The 17,602-nt window shown below is 45.7% G+C and overlaps 5 protein-coding genes across 5 annotated transcripts; 1 reads left to right on the top strand and 4 right to left on the bottom strand.

Annotated features, from left to right (window-relative positions):
- Positions 1–1,543: 1,543 nt before the first annotated feature.
- On the bottom strand, positions 1,544–2,133 carry EDB91DRAFT_335786 (uncharacterized protein). The gene is made up of 3 exons (XM_041326908.1): positions 1,891–2,133; positions 1,777–1,834; positions 1,544–1,721 (listed from the first exon to the last, which is right to left on the bottom strand). Exons 1-3 carry the CDS (start codon positions 2,040–2,042, stop codon positions 1,653–1,655), a joined length of 279 nt encoding a protein of 92 aa, XP_041168976.1. The 5' UTR covers positions 2,043–2,133; the 3' UTR covers positions 1,544–1,652.
- A 1,213-nt stretch (positions 2,134–3,346) lies between these two features.
- On the top strand, positions 3,347–5,407 carry EDB91DRAFT_1281303 (NUC141 domain-containing protein; the record flags this gene model as incomplete). The annotated part of the gene is made up of 9 exons (XM_041324733.1): positions 3,347–3,367; positions 3,437–3,487; positions 3,523–3,800; positions 3,879–3,999; positions 4,050–4,448; positions 4,499–4,762; positions 4,823–5,100; positions 5,157–5,199; positions 5,264–5,407. 9 exons carry the CDS (start codon positions 3,347–3,349, stop codon positions 5,381–5,383), a joined length of 1,575 nt encoding a protein of 524 aa, XP_041168975.1. The 3' UTR covers positions 5,384–5,407.
- Positions 5,408–5,431: 24 nt separating this feature from the next.
- On the bottom strand, positions 5,432–8,211 carry EDB91DRAFT_1240402 (amino acid transporter; the record flags this gene model as incomplete). Its single annotated transcript, XM_041322018.1, has 17 exons — positions 5,432–5,517; positions 5,951–6,170; positions 6,225–6,537; positions 6,586–6,674; positions 6,722–6,732; positions 6,783–6,819; positions 6,867–6,937; positions 6,992–7,054; positions 7,102–7,193; positions 7,243–7,344; positions 7,395–7,485; positions 7,538–7,570; positions 7,620–7,686; positions 7,742–7,816; positions 7,874–7,928; positions 7,993–8,039; positions 8,095–8,211. The coding sequence occupies 17 exons, from the start codon at positions 8,209–8,211 to the stop codon at positions 5,432–5,434; spliced, it is 1,569 nt and encodes a 522-aa protein (XP_041168974.1).
- Positions 8,212–13,279: 5,068 nt separating this feature from the next.
- EDB91DRAFT_1256934 (uncharacterized protein) lies at positions 13,280–13,997 on the bottom strand (the record flags this gene model as incomplete). The annotated part of the gene is made up of 4 exons (XM_041324253.1): positions 13,280–13,400; positions 13,451–13,507; positions 13,668–13,852; positions 13,899–13,997. The coding sequence occupies 4 exons, from the start codon at positions 13,995–13,997 to the stop codon at positions 13,280–13,282; spliced, it is 462 nt and encodes a 153-aa protein (XP_041168973.1).
- Positions 13,998–15,549: 1,552 nt separating this feature from the next.
- On the bottom strand, positions 15,550–17,433 carry EDB91DRAFT_1340646 (uncharacterized protein; the record flags this gene model as incomplete). The annotated part of the gene is made up of 10 exons (XM_041325722.1): positions 15,550–15,603; positions 15,634–15,653; positions 15,707–15,863; positions 15,935–16,027; positions 16,357–16,368; positions 16,644–16,716; positions 16,840–16,903; positions 16,943–16,963; positions 17,023–17,151; positions 17,213–17,433. 10 exons carry the CDS (start codon positions 17,431–17,433, stop codon positions 15,581–15,583), a joined length of 813 nt encoding a protein of 270 aa, XP_041168972.1. The 3' UTR covers positions 15,550–15,580.
- Positions 17,434–17,602: the final 169 nt, after the last annotated feature.

Raw genomic sequence — 17,602 nt, 5'->3', positions numbered from 1 at the left:
GGGCAAGTAAGTGGGCGGGATGAACACCTGAAAGGGATAAGGAAAGTGACAGAGGAAATGAGGTTGACATCACGGTTGAACATCGCCCAGTTAGGACGGAGCCCAAAATCAGTATTCCTTTCGATATCGTGGGCGGGGGAGCGGGCAGGCGGGCAACGACGATGAGGTAGTGGGGGAGCGATGAGCGCATAGGAGCTTTATTATAACTCCGCTTCAATTGCCGAACTTGCCGAGCGTGCACCCAGACTTTGTCGCAGACGCAGACCTGCACCCAGACCGGCGTAACTTGCCATTCACGCAATCTCATATGCAACACACTGGAAGATACAAAGTATTCCCCAGGTATTACCGTATATGGTCTGCATATGGGAGACTGACCGTCTCATGTGACTCTATCTCATTTGTGTTCCTCTTCTCGATTGTACCAGAATGAAGCCATAAATCCCGACTTCATACATCCCACCATGATAACTTGAAGGATCACCTCCTTCGACCCGAACTTTTCATTTGCCAAGCTGACAGCGGTCGGGGTTGGGACAGGGGTCCCAAGACTAGATAGTACTGTCCTACATAGAGTTTCACTCTCATGGACAAAAAATTGGAATCTAAAAAAAGCTGACAGCAAGGTGTCTTGTGCACTCGCGAGTGTGATACTGGTTAGTAGTATTTAACTCCCTGCTTGGCTTTAAATTGTACTGAGCTTATCACGCGGCCGACAAGCAGTCACCACGTCAATTCTGAATATAAGCACACGAAAAAAGGTATTTTGCGCAGCCAAATCTGAACTTTAAGCTGCCACAGCTTCACGTCTATGACTAACGTAGTTACCTATATGGAACCCGAGAAAGTTCAGGGGCTACGCCGAAAGGCTAGGCCCCTGTATTGGTATATGTCGTTCGCAGAATCTTAAGGTCTAGAGCGCGGGACCAACCGTTCCGTCCTTACATATGTTAGACAACCCACCTTAGGTGTACCTTTCTTTTCAAGGCAGGTCATGAGTCCGTAACGGCTATCGCAGCCTACCCTTAACAATAAGGCACGGACCGTTTACTCCTGCCCAAACATGCTTAAAAGGAAGAGTTCCTACGTAGAACTAGAAGTACAAGCGGTCGGGGCAGCGGCAAGCCCCCTGACGAGAGCTTTCGCAGGCTCGAAACCGCTGCCTCCCGCATTACTAGCCCCTCCCTCCCGTTGTAGCAGCGCCCTATCTTCGGAGACGGTGGACTGCAGCACGCGTGCATAGGGGTGGTCTGCCTAGTACACTTCTACTCGTAGACTACACTCTGCAAGCTCGGCTAGACTCGGATTTAGCTGTCGAAGGAGAGCTGTCGAGTAAGGTGACGACCGGAGCCCAGTCGTAAGATTCTCGGATCCATCATCCTGTGAACGGATGAGGTATAAGGTATTGTGAAGGAGGAGTATCAAAAACAGCATTGTTTACCATGACGTTGATAGGCCGATGTGCGGGATTATTGTAACCGCTTACCATCACCTGGGGGGAGAGTATTCTAATAGGGGATTGGGATGATGCAACTGATTTGGCAATTCTCGTAACAGATAGTGTCTAAGTACTAGTGTACACCCGGCTGTCTGCAGACGAACATTGCTTCTCCTGTTGGATGTCTCGTCGCCCCCGCCTCTTCAGATCACATTCAGCAGTTATTCTTCATAGTTGCTGTAACCGGACAAGACTCATACCCAAATAAAAGATTGGCGGTCTCCTGATGATCGCTAGCATGTCACCGAGAACAATGAGGATATCCAGAAAGCACTTACGTTGTCATACTCACAGGCTACTGATGAATCGCCACCTGACAAGTTGGCATTTGTGTAACTGCCAGCGTATCAGTTAATTTGTTCAATGAAGATGTGTGGGTTCGACACACGTACAAGCAAAATGTGAACTGGTCGAATGGGTTGGTACTGGACAGGTGTGAGACACTGCCGTCGACCTTCAATGAGCCTGGGCACTGTATACACGCATTGACACCAGCGAGGGAGCTGAGCAGTGCAAAAATGATGGAGGGAAGGGAAGTAAACATGATGGAGTTTGTGGAAGGGAATGAGGCAAAGCCATTGGAGCAAGCAAAGGTTTTATACTTCCAGTGTGAACGTAAAGGCGTTCATCGCTTTGCTGCTGAGATGCCCTACTTGAGGCAAAACGGTTGAGCCAAATGCATGATAATCACCAGACTCGAAAAGAACTGTGAAGTCATGACAAGCTGATGTGGCAAGCACTCAAAAGGGGGTGTGCGGCACCAGTGTCGTGGGGGCTAGGTGAAAATTACGCGGTCGTGACGCGGCACCTGGCCGTTGCATTCGGAAATTGTTGTCCTGGGTCGTCCGATCAGGTTCGCAATCCAAAAATTGAAAATAGGAAATTTCAGAAAAATTATCCTCGCATCACACACCCGCTCTAGCCTCACAGAAGACTCATTAACGACGCCGTACAGGCAACATTATCAACAAAGACATGAAAGAAAGAGTTTCGGAGCTGATCGAGGAAGGTTGGACAGTGGAGGAGATGGCCGAGTCCAGACATCCTACATCAGCGGAAGGCATTGGACGCTGGGCTGACCGGATGAAGGATCGGTAGACCCACTAAATTGCCATAGAGTATGTCCTCGACGTCTCACTACAGGGATCAGCAAAGCTGTGCCACCTCGTCACCCAATTACCACCCTTTTCCTTGATGAAATCCAAACGGCACTGCTGCTTCACGACAACCTTCGCGACCCTCGACTTATCATATACATACAAGTATGACCCTCGTGGTGGCAGCGTTTGACCTTTCCATGATGTCTCGATGTGCTGGAATGGTATTTCGAAGGATGCTCCTTCTCGTGACGTATTGCAGGCCTCGGATCATATTCTGCCCTACTCGCATGCTCTTCAGTGCCTAAGGCATCAATTTTTCGAGGACGGAGGCGCCAAGGAGGTAGCTTGATGTAAGTTTTGCTGTTCTCTCTCTCAATAATCTCATCTAAAAACGTTGCATGTAGGAGAGGGGGGGAGTCTCCTTCCCGGTACTGTCCGACAATATAATAGCGCTGGTGTCGTCAGCCGTTCCTCGGATGTACTTACTACGATGTTTTTTCATGGTCTGCATCAATTTCTTCGGCAGTCCACATGATAGCAGGTTTTTTAGATAGGTTGTGAAGAAATGTACGTTGAATAGAGCTCGTAGACAGTGGTGAATGATTTTTTTGAATTTGTTGACTTCAACGGACAACCCTCGGTCCTCGGAGAGAAGTCTAGCTTAGTCAGCAAGATCAATACTTTCAATTTTGTAAGAGAGCACTCGAGGAGCACTTCACACTTTCTAACCTGACGAATGGTGTCTTCCATGGATTCCTTGTTTGTTAAGGTACAACATACGTCCTGCCGAAATCCCTGCGTCCCACCTCTCCACCACCAGACAATGTCCCAAGCATAGCACATCAAGGATCTCAAGCTAAGAACCAAATTAAACCGCCAGGCAGTTCATGTTGCGCGGTCAAAGCACTCGTCGAAGATGCTGAGCTGTTATTGGCGAGCGAGGCAGGGAAAATGCAGGTGGAGAACGAGCTAGAACGAACGTGGAGAATAGGTCAAGATGACATTGTGCAAGGTGCTGGTCAGGAGGCTGCCAAGGGACGACGGGAGCTGAAGTTGGATGGTGGTCCATATCGCTCGAGATACTCGAGGAATGGCAGACATCTTGCCATTGTCGGCAGCATGGGTCATGTCGCGACTTTTGACTGGCAAACAGGAACCATGCATGCTGAGCTTCAGCTGCAGGAAACATGTCGTGATATCACGTACGCCAATTGTCCCTTACATGCAGAAACTCTCAATCTTTCATTACAGATTCTTGCAGGATCAATCATTCTTTGCAGTCGCCCAAAAAAATATGTATTTATATACGACCGCGATGGTGTCGAACTACACCGATTGAAAGCTCACATCGAACCTACGCGACTAGAATTTCTTCCATATCACTGGTTGCTCGCTAGTGTGGTCAGTTATTCCAACTCAATATCAACTTGTGCCAGCTCAGTCCATAGTAGGGAAATACTGGATTTCTAAAATATCAAGACACCTCCACAGGTCACATCGTTGCAGAGCATCGAACCAAGCTTGGCGCATGTAATACACTAGCACAAAATAAACACAACGCAGTGTTACACCTCGGTCACTCTAATGGCGTTGTCAGCCTCTGGACGCCAAACCTGCCCCATCCTGCTGTACAAATATTAGCACATCTCGGTCCAGTTGTGGGTCTGAGCGTCGATCAGAGCTCCGGTGGGCGTTTTATGGCAACGTCAGGCCAGGATGGTGTCGTAAAGGTCTGGGACTGTCGGAATTGGAAGGGCACTGTGCGGGAGTGGACGACAAGAGGTGGTGGCGCTGAGCTAGAATGGAGTGCAAGGGGCGCGTTAGGCGTGGCAGTAGGTGGAAGTGTCAACGTGGGTTACCGCACTCTTGCTTGTGATGGTACTAATTCGTCGCGTGCCAGATTTACACAAAACCGTCAATACAGACCCCGCATGCGGCAAAAGCTCCGCCACCACTTTACCTCACTCACCCAATACCACATCGACCGCTTACTTCGGTACGATTTTGCCCCTTCCAGGATATCCTTACGATTGGACACAATGCTGGTCTGTCGAGCATTCTCGTGCCTGGTGTTGGCGAGCCAAACTTCGATAGCACGGAAGCCGATCCATTCGAGAACAAAAAGGCAAGAAGGGAGAGAGAAGTCAAAGGTCTGTTGGACAAGGTATGCTCAACTTATGGTTCGCTCCTGAATGATGCTGATAGGGACTAACTATCGATTTAGATTCAACCGGATATGATCGCACTGGACCCCGATTTTGTCGGATCCCTCGCTCCGACGACAAAATTAACGACTGCTGTCAACGACACGCATGACATTCCCTTCGGTCGTCTCCCTCGCCTCGAAAGACTACGCATCCAGGGTAAAGCGGATGAAACGAAGCTTGTTGATGATGACGACGAGGACGCTGCAGAAGGCGAAGGGGACAAGAATGACAAACCGCAGTCACGAGCGGAGAAAGAGAAGCGGAAAATGCGCGGCAAGGGCAAGAGTGTCAAAAGGTACCATTTTATGCGAGGCATTATGCAGCCTATCACTTATCGTGTCCGAAACCCAGATATCTCCGGAAGCAGCGCAAGAACGTCATCGATCCCACTGCGGTAAGCCTCGGTCACTCGCCCTGTTCATTGATCTATGCTCATGTTCGTACCTCTGCAAATATAGGTTGCTATTCGTGCAAAACTGGAGAAGCAACGGGAGGAAAAGCGCGTGGCGAAGGCTATCGAGAAGGGTCAGATGGAGGCGCGCCAACCATCGGCGCTTGATCGATTTAGACGACCGTGATGGCATTTGGTCCTTGGAGCAATATATATATGTAGTCCATTGGAGGGCTTACGCTGACGTGGTTTGGGTTATCGAAGCAGACTTTGTTCGATCAATCGTCTCTTGAACCCCGCAACCACCTCCCGCACCACTGACTTGGGAGTTGTTTACCGTGCTGGCAGCGCGATGTGATGCCGACTTTAAGCTATCGAAAAGACCAATATTCACAATGACATGTATTCCTTTGATCATCTGCGTCGTCATACTGGAAATGTCAAAGAGTACACTGAGGAACCAAATGCTTGCAAGGTAGCTATCTATTCTATGGTAAGCATATATGGCACTATAACATATGCGTCCTGTGGGCTGTTGCCTCAGCCCTAGTATAGGAACACCAATGACTATGTAAGCAAGGAGGGAGCTGAGACGGAAAAGATTGCGAAATATTGGATAATCAGTCCTTTTGAAACCTGTTGAAATCTATATCATTCCAGTATACCGACCACTACGCGAACACCACTTATACATCAATAACTTCTGCATCACGTTCTTCCTTCTCCGACATCGAATCCTCATCTCTGTTTTCACATGTGATAGCCGGTGTAATGTTGGCTATGGGTCCATTGAACCAATGCACGCCTCCGTACACCGGGAAATAATACCACGAAATCGCAAGGAACATGAACCCTCCAAGGACCACAACTGTATAGTTCATCTCCTGTGCGGTTGTTTGGGGGGTGGAGGGAAAGAAGAAAACGATGTTCATGAACACCATCCCTGTCACAGCGATCGCAGAGATCGGAAAACTCTGCACAGGCATGTTAACTCAGGAATACTAGTACATCCCTATCGACCAACTCACAAATTTCCCAAGGTGGAATGGGCCGGGTTTAAAGTTGTTATTAAACACGAAACGGGTCGTGATAGGCGTTATGTAGGAGATATACGACGCGGTGACACCAATTGTGAATACCGCATTGACGGCTTGGGTGCTCACGAACGCGAGAAGTCCAATTAACAGAGCACAGGCGGCGTCGAACCAAACTGTATTGACTGGTGTGTGTGTGTAGCCATTGATCCGGTACAAATATCGTGAAAATGGGAGGGCTCCATCACGAGCAAATGCAAACGTCTGGCGAGAGCCGACCAGGAGACAGTTCGATGACACCATGTATCTGCTTTGTGATTAGCCTATCAATGCGCCACATGCCGCTAAGACGTACTGGGCTGAGATAATGAAACACCAAAAAACTAAGGCCATTCTCTGCCCGAGCGAATTGTAAAAGATCTGGGCCAAGGGCTGACCTAAGGGCTATTTAAGATGCCGTCAAGATCAGTGCCCATGCAAAAGGCAAGGACAACGTTGATGACTAGACGAGAAGATGTCATCAAGATCAGAATGACGCGTTGTTCCACATACCCCAACCCAGGACGGCCGCAATAATAATGGAACTGGTCTAACTGGGGTAAACACAACAACAGTTCATTTTCTAGTGTCACTTACGATCGCCCATGGTATTGCGGTAGCGGCGTTCGAAGCCTCCTCGCTCATGTGGACGCTAGCATCATAACCCCCTTGGTGGGTGTAACACGGTCACGTACTGAAAATTCGAGAGAAGATTATCTAACCTATTGTCCAAAGAGGAGCCATTAAGCTCAATATAAATGCGAATCCAGATGGCCAGCCATCCACTATAACTGATCATAAGTTGCGATTGTAATCGGAAGACGATACGTACGATTTGTGAAATTCCCTAGCGCAAAACTTGCACTGTTTCGATATTCTGATGGTGTTGCGATCGGAAGTGCGATAATGACTATGAAGCACAGGCTGTAGAAGGATTTGAAGCAAAGATCATGGACAAATACACAACACCTACCACAAATTCACCAACGTATACAGTGACTGCAGTCTTGCCAAGACTTTGGTACCGAGGCTCACGAGGACGGCTTGTGACAACATTACAGCTGCGTATATACCGCTGTGACAATCATTATGAACGTTGGGGTGTTTGAAAGAGGACGGGCTCACTAGATCTTCGCATTAGTAGTCGCATATGGTTGACCAGAGGCGATACTGATTGCGGCTGTGATTTGAATCGCGCACGCCCAATTTACCGAAGCTAATCCCACACAATGAGAGCCAGACTGTTGAAAGAATGAAAATCGTCTTACCGACTCTCGCTATAGATTCTATGGTGTTCGAATCTGCAGATGCCATGACGGGCTGCGTCTCATATAGAAATGCAAGACTTACAGCCAACTATCCAACACAGAAAATTGCGGCACCGTGGAGACGCAAGGGAGTAAGTCCAATAGTATAGCTAGACGTTGCTGAGTCAGGTGTAAAACGGACACAGGGTTAAGCACGTACGCCACCGGAAGTAGGCGCGCTGACGCGAGTTCTCCCAGTGCCAACCCGATGCACATGATAAAAGGGCAAGCAATTGCCCACTGCGCAAACATGAGATCTTTACAACACAGCAATCCCGATATATGATCAAAGCTTACCCCCCATACCATAGCGAAAGGCCCACCATTTGGTAGGGCATAAAAAAACACGGAGCTGAAATGGATTTCTATCAGTGAAAGAGCGATATTAACAGGCATGCCTCATGGCGACGGCTTACACTATAGAAGGTACCACTCCTATATAGCTGAATGCAAGTCCAGATACCTGTACAGCTGTTGGATGATGTCATGTACACAAAAGAATCTGATATCAAGCCCACCTCTAGCGGAGTGAATTCCCTGCGAAACTCCTGCTTGTATCCTAGCTTTGCTAGAGTCGCCTCATCCTCGCCTGGTTCCAGGTGCAAGTTTGAAGTCGCAGGAGCTCTCGAAATCATATCGTGCGATTGCAAGTGGGCGAATGAGCTTGAGTCATGTCCAAAAAAACGACTCGTATTAAAAGCCTGATAGAACCGGCGTTACCCTGCAAATGACGTCCACGTTATGACCGAGAAGTTTGAACTTCTGATGATGATGATCAGAAAATGCCTAAGTATGGAACCTTGTCTCAGTTTGCGATCTGGACAGCAATTGACCCAAATGACTATTTAGTTTACGGTCTGGATGTCCAACGTCTGGTTTGGAGGTCAACCTGGGTATGTAGAACATCCGGACATCGGCGAGGAAGTGGGGTCAGGTCATTATCTGGATGATAGGTTCCATGCTGAACTGATATGGTACACCAGATTAGCACACCGAGCTCCTCGCACAGCTGCTTGAATTCGCACGTGTTAATGGTTGCATGTGCTCCAACAGCGGAAGGACATGTCCTCGCCGATGTGTTCCGTGACAAGAGCTACTAGCATCTGCAAATGACCCATTTTTCTCGCTTGTCAAAAAGAAGTTTGATGCTTACGGTGAGCTTATGGCGATGGTGAGAGTACAGTTGCAGACAGGCAAAGTCAGCAAATTTGGACGACGCCAAAGACTGATTTTTCCCGGTGCCACAAATAACCGGAAACCCATTTTTGGTGCAGAATATGTTGATTGAGGACCAAGTGCAATGCATTTGCACGAGCAGATTGTCCAAAAACTCTCATTTGAGGATTTTTTAGGGCAAATTTTTGGCGGTACCATAAATAAATCGCTAAAATCTCGAAAAATATGGCAATCGCTTCCTTTCGATGTCCTGTGCGTGATTCCATTGAAATATTACAAAAATATCGAGCTGTTCTAGCGTTAAAAAATGGTAAGTGTTGAGGTAATTATCCCTGGAATGGTCCCTCAAATACTCCCGAACCTCTGTCAGTTGGGTTGCGAATGGGCGAAATCATACCCAATAAAGTCTACATAGCTAAATTAGAATGATTTTTTGATCTTGGTGATATAGGGCCCCCAAAATGGTGTCTCAGACACCCAAAAGGGGTACACAATGTCTTTCAAACTGTCCAAAAATTTGGTGGGCCAAAAACCTAGTGGGAAAAACTTCGGACCATTGTTTTTAGACGTATTTTCACTCCCTGCATTCAGATCTGGCCTTGGTTTGGCACCAAAAATTCACGCTGGACGGCTACCAAATTGGTGGTGTTTGGTTGTCCGCAACTGTACGCGTTGAGAGATGCTCAATTTTAAAATGTCGCAAGTCGTAAGGGAGCCAAATTCACGCTAAGCGTCGCCAAACCTGTCCTAAACGGGACTTGTACCTAAACCTTACGGCATGCAGTGCCAACACTTGCAGTCTTAAAACATGTCCTAAACCTCAGCAGCGCTCCTAGTATAGAGGGTCGAGAGTGCCTATTAGGGTCATTTATAAATCAAAAGTTCGATGTGTTGTATACAGAGGCCAGCTGATATGTACCATATATATGTAGACAAGTATCATTTTTATGGAAGAGAAGGCCAGAGCCGCCTTCTCTTCAAGTTGGTAATACCACTCACTCAACTACAATCCAAAATAGGAAATACCGGACTTTGAAAATTTACCTAGACACGTCAGATCAACGTGGTTTGGTGCAAGTTTGGTGGTAGATCCTTCTCATACCCAGCTATGTCTCAGCAATCTCAGCCCAGAAAATTCTGGCTCATATGTATCAGTGACGGACATAAGTAAGTCGCAGTGAACCGCAACCATTGCATGCACCACATCCTGATGCACATATGATGTCGTAACCATCATAGCATCAGACGTTGCCGGCTCCGCCACCATGTGGCACCATCCTCTTCAGCCATTAGGTACCCCCGAGTTTGGCATTGTTGCCAAAATTGTTCAGTGGAGACGATGTCAGCATATACTTACTCCAGCATCTAATAACAGAGCTGGTCATCCAGCCTCTCTTGCGCCTTCTGCTCATTTATTTTTTGCCGGCCATTGTGAAGCTGTTCTATCATGATGCTAACCCTAGTTCAACTCAGATGAAGCAGATAAGCCTATCTGCATTGGACGCCATCACAGATATCATGCATCAGTGAACTGGTGGGAATGTGAGAAGGACATATATTACAATATATAGTAGACAATCACCAACATCAGTATAATTCTGCTACCGGCCGTTGCATTGTGATGCTTGACTTTATAAAGGAAAGCAGAGATTTGAATTCGCATGCACAGGTTTGCAACTTGCTAAAGGCTCATGGATCACCTAAACTCGAGATCGAGAGGTAGTGTCATGAATGTTACCAACTGCATCTAAATTTCGATTATCGAACCCTAAGACACCTTATCCGATAAGATTAGATTAGATAGATCCCTGATAAGATAAGATGGATAACCGATTAACGATCACTATCTTTACTTCACATCTATACTACATCGACGTCATCCATCTATATCCGTAACCCTAGATAGCCGAACTCATCATATCTTTAGAAGTCCTACGATTAGGCAAATGGGTTACATCATAAAGCATCATGCCTCTATGATCGAACCATAACCGAGAGTTCTTTACAAGCTATCTCTCGAAGAGTCACATCCCTTCACGTCGCACACCTTCACTTCTCATGACAAGTTAAGAGTTACCTCTGTCATTCACCGAACCCCTTACATAAGAACCTGTTGCACAGTCACAGCTAAACCCTGAACCCCTATCACAGAAGCATCGCTCATAGAGAAGCATGTTCATTACCGAAGACCCTGGAGAACCCTTAGATCCGATCACACCCGATACATCTCCAGATCCAGATCCCATCTAGATCCTAGATCTAGATTCCAGATCCTATCTCTTATCGAGATCCTTAATTACCGCTTGAGACTTCTATCACAGAACTCTCTCACACCCTTCTTAATCTCCGTCCACCCTGAATAGAAGCAGTCCCTGAGAACCCTGCTTAATCACCGATACCCTTGGCCCTATGAACCCTTTACCCTTCTCTTCTTGTAGTTGATTGGTTGATAAGACGCCCTATACCCTAGGTGCAATGTTATGACCGTATATAGTTATATCACATACCTTTCATACTCAGATAGCTCCGCCCCAATAGTAGTATATAGTCTAGGTAGTAGTCAGTAGTACTCCTTAGACTTAACCTCCTCGTTTCTACGTCATTGTAGGGCCTAGACGTTCCCTCTCAATCCATCCTTGCTTTATCCTTCTTCAGACTGAGTCCTGTGGTGTGATACAATCTCCAGACACCTACTAGTTAGGTTAAGGGACGTTGGTCATAACAGGTAGTTGGTGCAAAATCTGATGTTCGATCTGAACGAGTCATGCCTACCCCTTGTGGAACTAGGTTCACAATTTTTAAGATCAGAGCAGAAGTCAGTACCTTGTAGAGACCGACGATTTGTCCACAGATTGAGCTCGAACCGAATGATATGCTGGTTTGGTTCATTGGTCCGAGCGCTTTGAATTTATAATGTAGTTCTGTCGGGTATCATTGACTACTCCATACAAAACCACTGTAACTTCTTGTGGAAGCGATAATTTGTGCATCAATTGAGCGAGAACCAAATCAAATGCTACATCGAACCTTTAGCCTATCTGCTCTGAATAGGCAGTTTTGGTCGGGTGGTGATTGGTGGCTATTCCATACAAATTTGTTTTAGCTTTGCGTCGACGGTACATTTTCATGACATAGACAGTAGGCTAGAGACTTGAGAGCAGTGGCTCATGGTTCACCTCGGCACTCAATTTACCATTTGATAGGCATCCTATCCATTGTGCCATTGTCCATAAAATGGTGTGTCTTTATATCCTACTTCAATGATTGTTGATGCGCCCATAGACAAGGAGAATATCCCGGCTAGCCTATATACCATTAGCAGGCTTATGATTTCGATGTGTTTTATGAATACTGTCATCTCGCAGTCCTACACTTAATTGCTGTCCCCTCGCGTTGTCGGTAAAGTTGACCGTTTCTGGCCCCCTACATTAGTAATTATTTATCCGTCTATTTGGAAAGTCTCTGTTTGCATTTGTCAATCCCAACGATTATGCTATTGCTGGGCAATACTAGGCATTTATGTAAACCTCCTGAAACCGAAGAGAAGACCACAGAAAGCCTGCAGATAAAGATAGCGTCCTGAATACCCCATGTGCCATGTGCGGTACTGTGATTTCGGAATGTTTTTACAATTGTGTCCATTTGTCACCTGTCCCAAGAAGTTGCAGCTGTGCATGAATACCGTGGAGTTATGACCTAGTAACTTGACTCAGAACTTGACAGCCAAGGGTCATCCCTCGCCACGGTACTTCACCTACTATTCAACAGCCGTCATGTATATTTGGCTCATGCCATCAATGTAATCTATACATGTGTGTCGCTTCAACTTTAAAAGCCATCTTTTTGATATGTCTAGTGTTCATCAACTGTATATCGGTTTGGATGTGTGTGAAGAAGCTATATCTTTGTGCAGCAGTGGGCTTTGTTCAAACAGGCAGGCAGCAATCAATTTGTATCATGCCTCGAGTCTCAAGATGATACTCTCTGAATAGCTAACAGCTGGCGGTGATATACCACTTATGACTGCGTCCCAAGAAGTTGGAGCTGTTTGCAGACCATGTGTCATCGTAGCAATGTACCTTGACTTCAAATTCAGCAGTGGAGGGTCATGTATCAACCTCAGTACCCAGCTTACAATTCAACTGCCCTCGGACATATTGTGCCATGCATCATGTTCTAGTTGTAGCTGTGCACAGAATTCAGCAATGTTCATGGTTGCGCTGCACTCCCCGGATCCAGTTTATCCAACACAAGCATGCAGATTCATGAACTGGAGCTTGAATTGCACTGTTAGCGTGAATGATCAAGAATACTCATGGTTGTGCTGCACTCCCTGATTTAGCTTAACCAACACAAGCATGCATATTCATACCATCTGACACAGCAAGCTTATGAATCCCCGGATTGGACTCGGAGAGCGCTCTGAAGGTAGTAGCTCAATATTATTCATTTATTTTACACCAAGCAGATTAGCATCAAGCTGGACATTAATATGGAAGTAATAGTAAACTATACGACGAGGGATCTCTAGGCCGAGTCAAAGGCCGCATCATCACATTGTGCCCTCTGCATTGCGAGGGCATTGACAGACATCCTGGCCTTTGCCACATCGCTGATGTCGTTACGGTGGCTCCGTCCAAAAACCTTCCTAAACAGCAGAGTTCAGGTGATGTTTATTGAGAGAAATACATGACGCACCTACTCCACCACTCGAGAAGCTTGTTGACCCTGCGCTGCACATCTCGACCAGGGGGCCTTTCAAAGAAGTCAACAATAGTACACCAGAATTAAACATAATCAAAATCGCCATCAACAGACCGCCATGATGTAACCAAAGAAAGTGAGAATCAAACCTGCCAGAATGGTTATCATACATCATCACTGACCTCGCCAAATACTATGACCTACTAGGCACGCGATGTATGCGATTGAGCGAGGAGTGACCTTTTTCATATTGATGATCTGCGCTACATGTTTTTTGACCTTAGCTCCATTGAAAGACTTCCTGGTGCATCTGTTGTTCTGGATGATATCTGCTCCATCCCCATCACCTTCGACGTCCTTTGCTGAGGAAGGTGACGTGAACACGGCTTTATATCCCTGCCTAAAAGTGAGATTACAACCAGGCTATACTAGTGAAACAGACCTGAATGAGTATTTTGCCTTTGAACAAACCCTCCTCCAGATCATCCGGATTGGCAGTATACCCATCGTACAGGTAGGCCAGAAAGGAGAGATCCGTCATGATATAGCCCTCTGAGCGATCTCAAATGCCTGCCTGGACCCTGGTGAGCAGTGAGCATTTTTTTCTCGGAATTCCAAGAGCACTACTTACATTGGGTTGTTCCAATTTAGTTTGGCAGGGCAAAGCAGCCTGCTGCATGCATCGTTGGAGAATCCATGGGTATGTTTGTCGTCGGAGCTGACCGGTGAATCTGGCTTGAATTCCCGATTGACCCATTTGGAAACAAGAGCCTTGAGCTTCGAGGTATCGTCACCTCGAGCACTGTCAGCCCCCTGCCCATCAGGAAAATGTGGTAAGGCTATATAGCCACCCATAGCGCTATAGACTGCTATACAGACTCCATAGCCCTATAGCTCGTATAGCCAAGTGCCCAATTGTGCAGGCTTACTACACCAGTGTATAGTGCTATATAGCTCTATTAAAGTTGCTATAGCTGGGTGGAACATTGTTATGACCCACGTCCCTTAACCTAACTAGTAGGTGTCTGGAGTTGGAATCACACCACAGGACTCAGTCTGAAGAGGATAAAGCAAGATGGATTGAGAGGGAACGTCTAGGCCCTACAATGATGTAGAAACGAGGAGGTTAAGTCTAAGGAGTACTACTGACTACTACCTAGACTGTATACTACTATTGGGGCGGAGCTATCTGAGTATGAAAGGTATGTGATATAACTATATACGGTCATAACATTGCACCTAGGGTATAGGGCGTCTTATCAACCAATCAACTACAAGAAGGAAAGGGTAAAGGGTTCATAGGGCCAAGGGTATTGGTAATTAAGCAGGGTTCTCAGGGGCTGCTTCTATTCAGGGTAGACGGAGATTAAGAAGGGTGTGAGAGAGTTCTGTGATAAGAAGTCTCGAGCGGTGATTAAGGATCTCGATTAGAGATAGGATCTTGGGATCTAGATCTAAGGATCTAGATAGGATCTGGATCTGGAGATGTATCGGGTACGATCGGATCTAAGGGTTCTCCAGGGTCTTCGGTAATGAGCATGCTTCTCTATGAGCGGTGCTTCTGTGATAGGGGTTCAGGGTTTAGCTGTGACTGTGCAACAGGTTCTTATGTAAGGGGTTCGGTGAATGACAGAGGTAACTCTTAACGTGTCATGTGTGAAAGTGAAGGTCTGCGATGTGAAGAGGTGATAACTCTTCAAGAGATAGCCGTAGAGGACTCTTGGTTATGGTTCGATCATAGAGGCGTGTAGATGCTTATGATGTAACCCGTTGCCTAATCGTAGGACTTCTAAGGATATGATGAGTTCGGATATCTAGGGTTACGGATATAGATGGATGACGTCAATATAGTATAGATGTGAATTCAAGATAGTGATCGTTAATCAGTTATCCATCTTATCTTATCAGGGATCTATCTAATCTAATCTTATCGGATAAGGTGACTTAGGGTTTGATAATCGAAATTTAGATGCAGCTGGTAACATTCATGACAAACATACCACAACTATTGTAGCTATTATAGCTCAAAACACAAAGCAAAAATTTCTCTTAATAGCTGTTTGTTGCCATGATAGTGTTCTCAAAATTAAAAAAAAGCGAAAATTCCAAATTATATTTCAACTACTACAATACATGTAAACTAATAACTACAAAACAGGCAAAAATGCGAAAATTACAGGAGGAAGAGGCAAGAGAACTAGAAGGAAGAATCAGAGAGGAAAGATGAATACAAAAAAAAGAAAGACTTACCAAATAGTGAAAATTGCGAAAATTCTTGAGGGAAGAGGAGGGAAGGGAGCTAGAAGGAGAGGATCAAACAGGAGGAAGTGAGAGTCAGAGAAAAGATTTGCCAAATGGTCAAAAATGCGAAAATAGTTGGGGGGAGGAGGAGCAGGAGGGAAGAGAGCTAGAAGGAGAGGGTTAGAAAAAAGATTAGTCAAATAGTCAAAAATGCGAAAATTATGGAGGGAGACTTACCAGAGTTCAAAGCACCAGCACCAGTACCAGCACCAACAACATCAACACCAAGAGAAGGATAGAGAAGCAAGAAGAAGAGAAGAGAGGCAAAAACTCGAAAATTGTAAGAAAAATATGGAAGATAATCTAATGAGGGGGCAGTGGGGGGGGAAGGAAAGAATGGGAAAAGACTTGTTGGTTGACCGCATTTTTGCTTACATAAGCAGTGCCAAACAAAGCCACAACACAAGACTTCGTGAATTTTCGAGTTTTTGGTTAATAGGACTAGGATTATGACAGTAAGAAAAAGACAATGAAATTGACTGTTAGCATTAGGATTTTGAATACACATAAGGTGAATTTTCGCATTTTTGCTTACATAAATAAGGTGTACCTTAACACTTTTGAACCCTTCAATTCCAAGTATTTTCCTTATAACTCACTAAGATCTTGACCTATTGAAGTCATTAGACTATGGATAGACTTCCCTTGACAAGGACTACAACTTTGATTTAATCGAAAAAAGTTCCCATGGTCAAGTTGCTTTCTTGAACCCTTCAATTTCGAGTATTTTCCTTATAACTCACTAGGATCTTAACCTATTGAAGTCATAAGACTATGGATAGACTTCCCTAGACAAGGACTACAACTTTGGTTTTCATCGAAAAAAGTTCCCACGGTCTACTGGGGTCTATAGTTGTTGAAATGTTTTACTTCTAAATACACTTACCAAACTTTATGGTAATATATAGACTTTCATGATGTCTATACTGGTCTATAGTGCTGTGATAGCTTGCCATAGACTGTATAGAGCTGTGGTGTGCTATCGGGGCTATATAGAGGATGGTCCTCTATATAGAGATATAGTTTTTCCTGATGCCGAAGCTATAAGAAAAAGACTCAGCAATGAAGAACCAATCACTGACATATGTAAAACCAACCATTTTCAACATCTGCATGTATTCATCGTGCTCCATCTCCGACCCATTCCTGTAAAGCCATGGTAAGGTGGTTGAGAGGGTGAAATACCCTATTTGTAGCCGATCTTGGCTACATAATCAAGCTCATGGTTAATGCTCACAAACCAACTTCAAAGTTGAAAGACTCACTCAATAGTATGGTCTTCATCGCCACCTTCATATCTTCGATCATTTTCAGCAATGAGGTCCTCAATGTTATCAAATAGAGCAACAATGCACCTGATCGCCCTTCCCTGAGCCGCGTAATAGTTTGCTTGCCTAAAACATACAGTCAGAAAAGTGAATGATAGAGTAGTACATGCGATCACAGCGGTCATACTTTTCTTTGACCACACGCCCCGACTCGAGAGCCTCTAGCTTCTCCTCCAACTGGGCAATTCTTCGTCTCTGGTGAGCCTGCACAGATGCTGCCGGTACTGCAGACTGTTGGCTGTGTGTGTTGGTTGTAGATGTTTCGTGATGCTCACTCTGCATGCCTTCGATGTTGCCGTCGTCCTGTTGGTTCTCGGTGTCTGGTGGGATGTCCTCGGCATGCACCATAGAGACAAGGGGAAAGGAAAAAAATGAGCTGGTATAGAGAAGGGTGTTGCACAGCAAAGGGAAGGATGGAAAGCACGACTTGGGGATGAGGGATGATACTAATCACCTCGTACCTTGTATACCCGTTGGCTGGCCGCACAAAAAGCATATTCCTATTCAGGACAACGTT

This window comes from Suillus paluster (genome assembly GCF_016628075.1).
Source record: "Suillus paluster strain FC165 chromosome Unknown EDB91scaffold_231, whole genome shotgun sequence".
In the NCBI taxonomy this organism is placed as follows: Eukaryota; Fungi; Basidiomycota; class Agaricomycetes; order Boletales; family Suillaceae; genus Suillus; species Suillus paluster.
Note: the sequence above shows the minus strand (reverse complement) of the source record. Positions and strands in the feature narration are given on the sequence as shown.

What these genes read in the sequence shown, in the direction of transcription:
- EDB91DRAFT_335786 (XM_041326908.1), bottom strand. Translation starts at nt 2,042, where the DNA reads ATGTTTACTTCCCTTCCCTCCATCATTTTTGCACTGCTCAGCTCCCTC. An exon ending in GACCAGTTCACATTTTGCTT is followed by an intron (nt 1,835 to 1,890) that starts GTACGTGTGTCG and finishes ATACGCTGGCAG; the next exon opens with TTACACAAATGCCAACTTGT. An exon ending in TAGCCTGTGAGTATGACAAC is followed by an intron (nt 1,722 to 1,776) that starts GTAAGTGCTTTC and finishes AGCGATCATCAG; the next exon opens with GAGACCGCCAATCTTTTATT.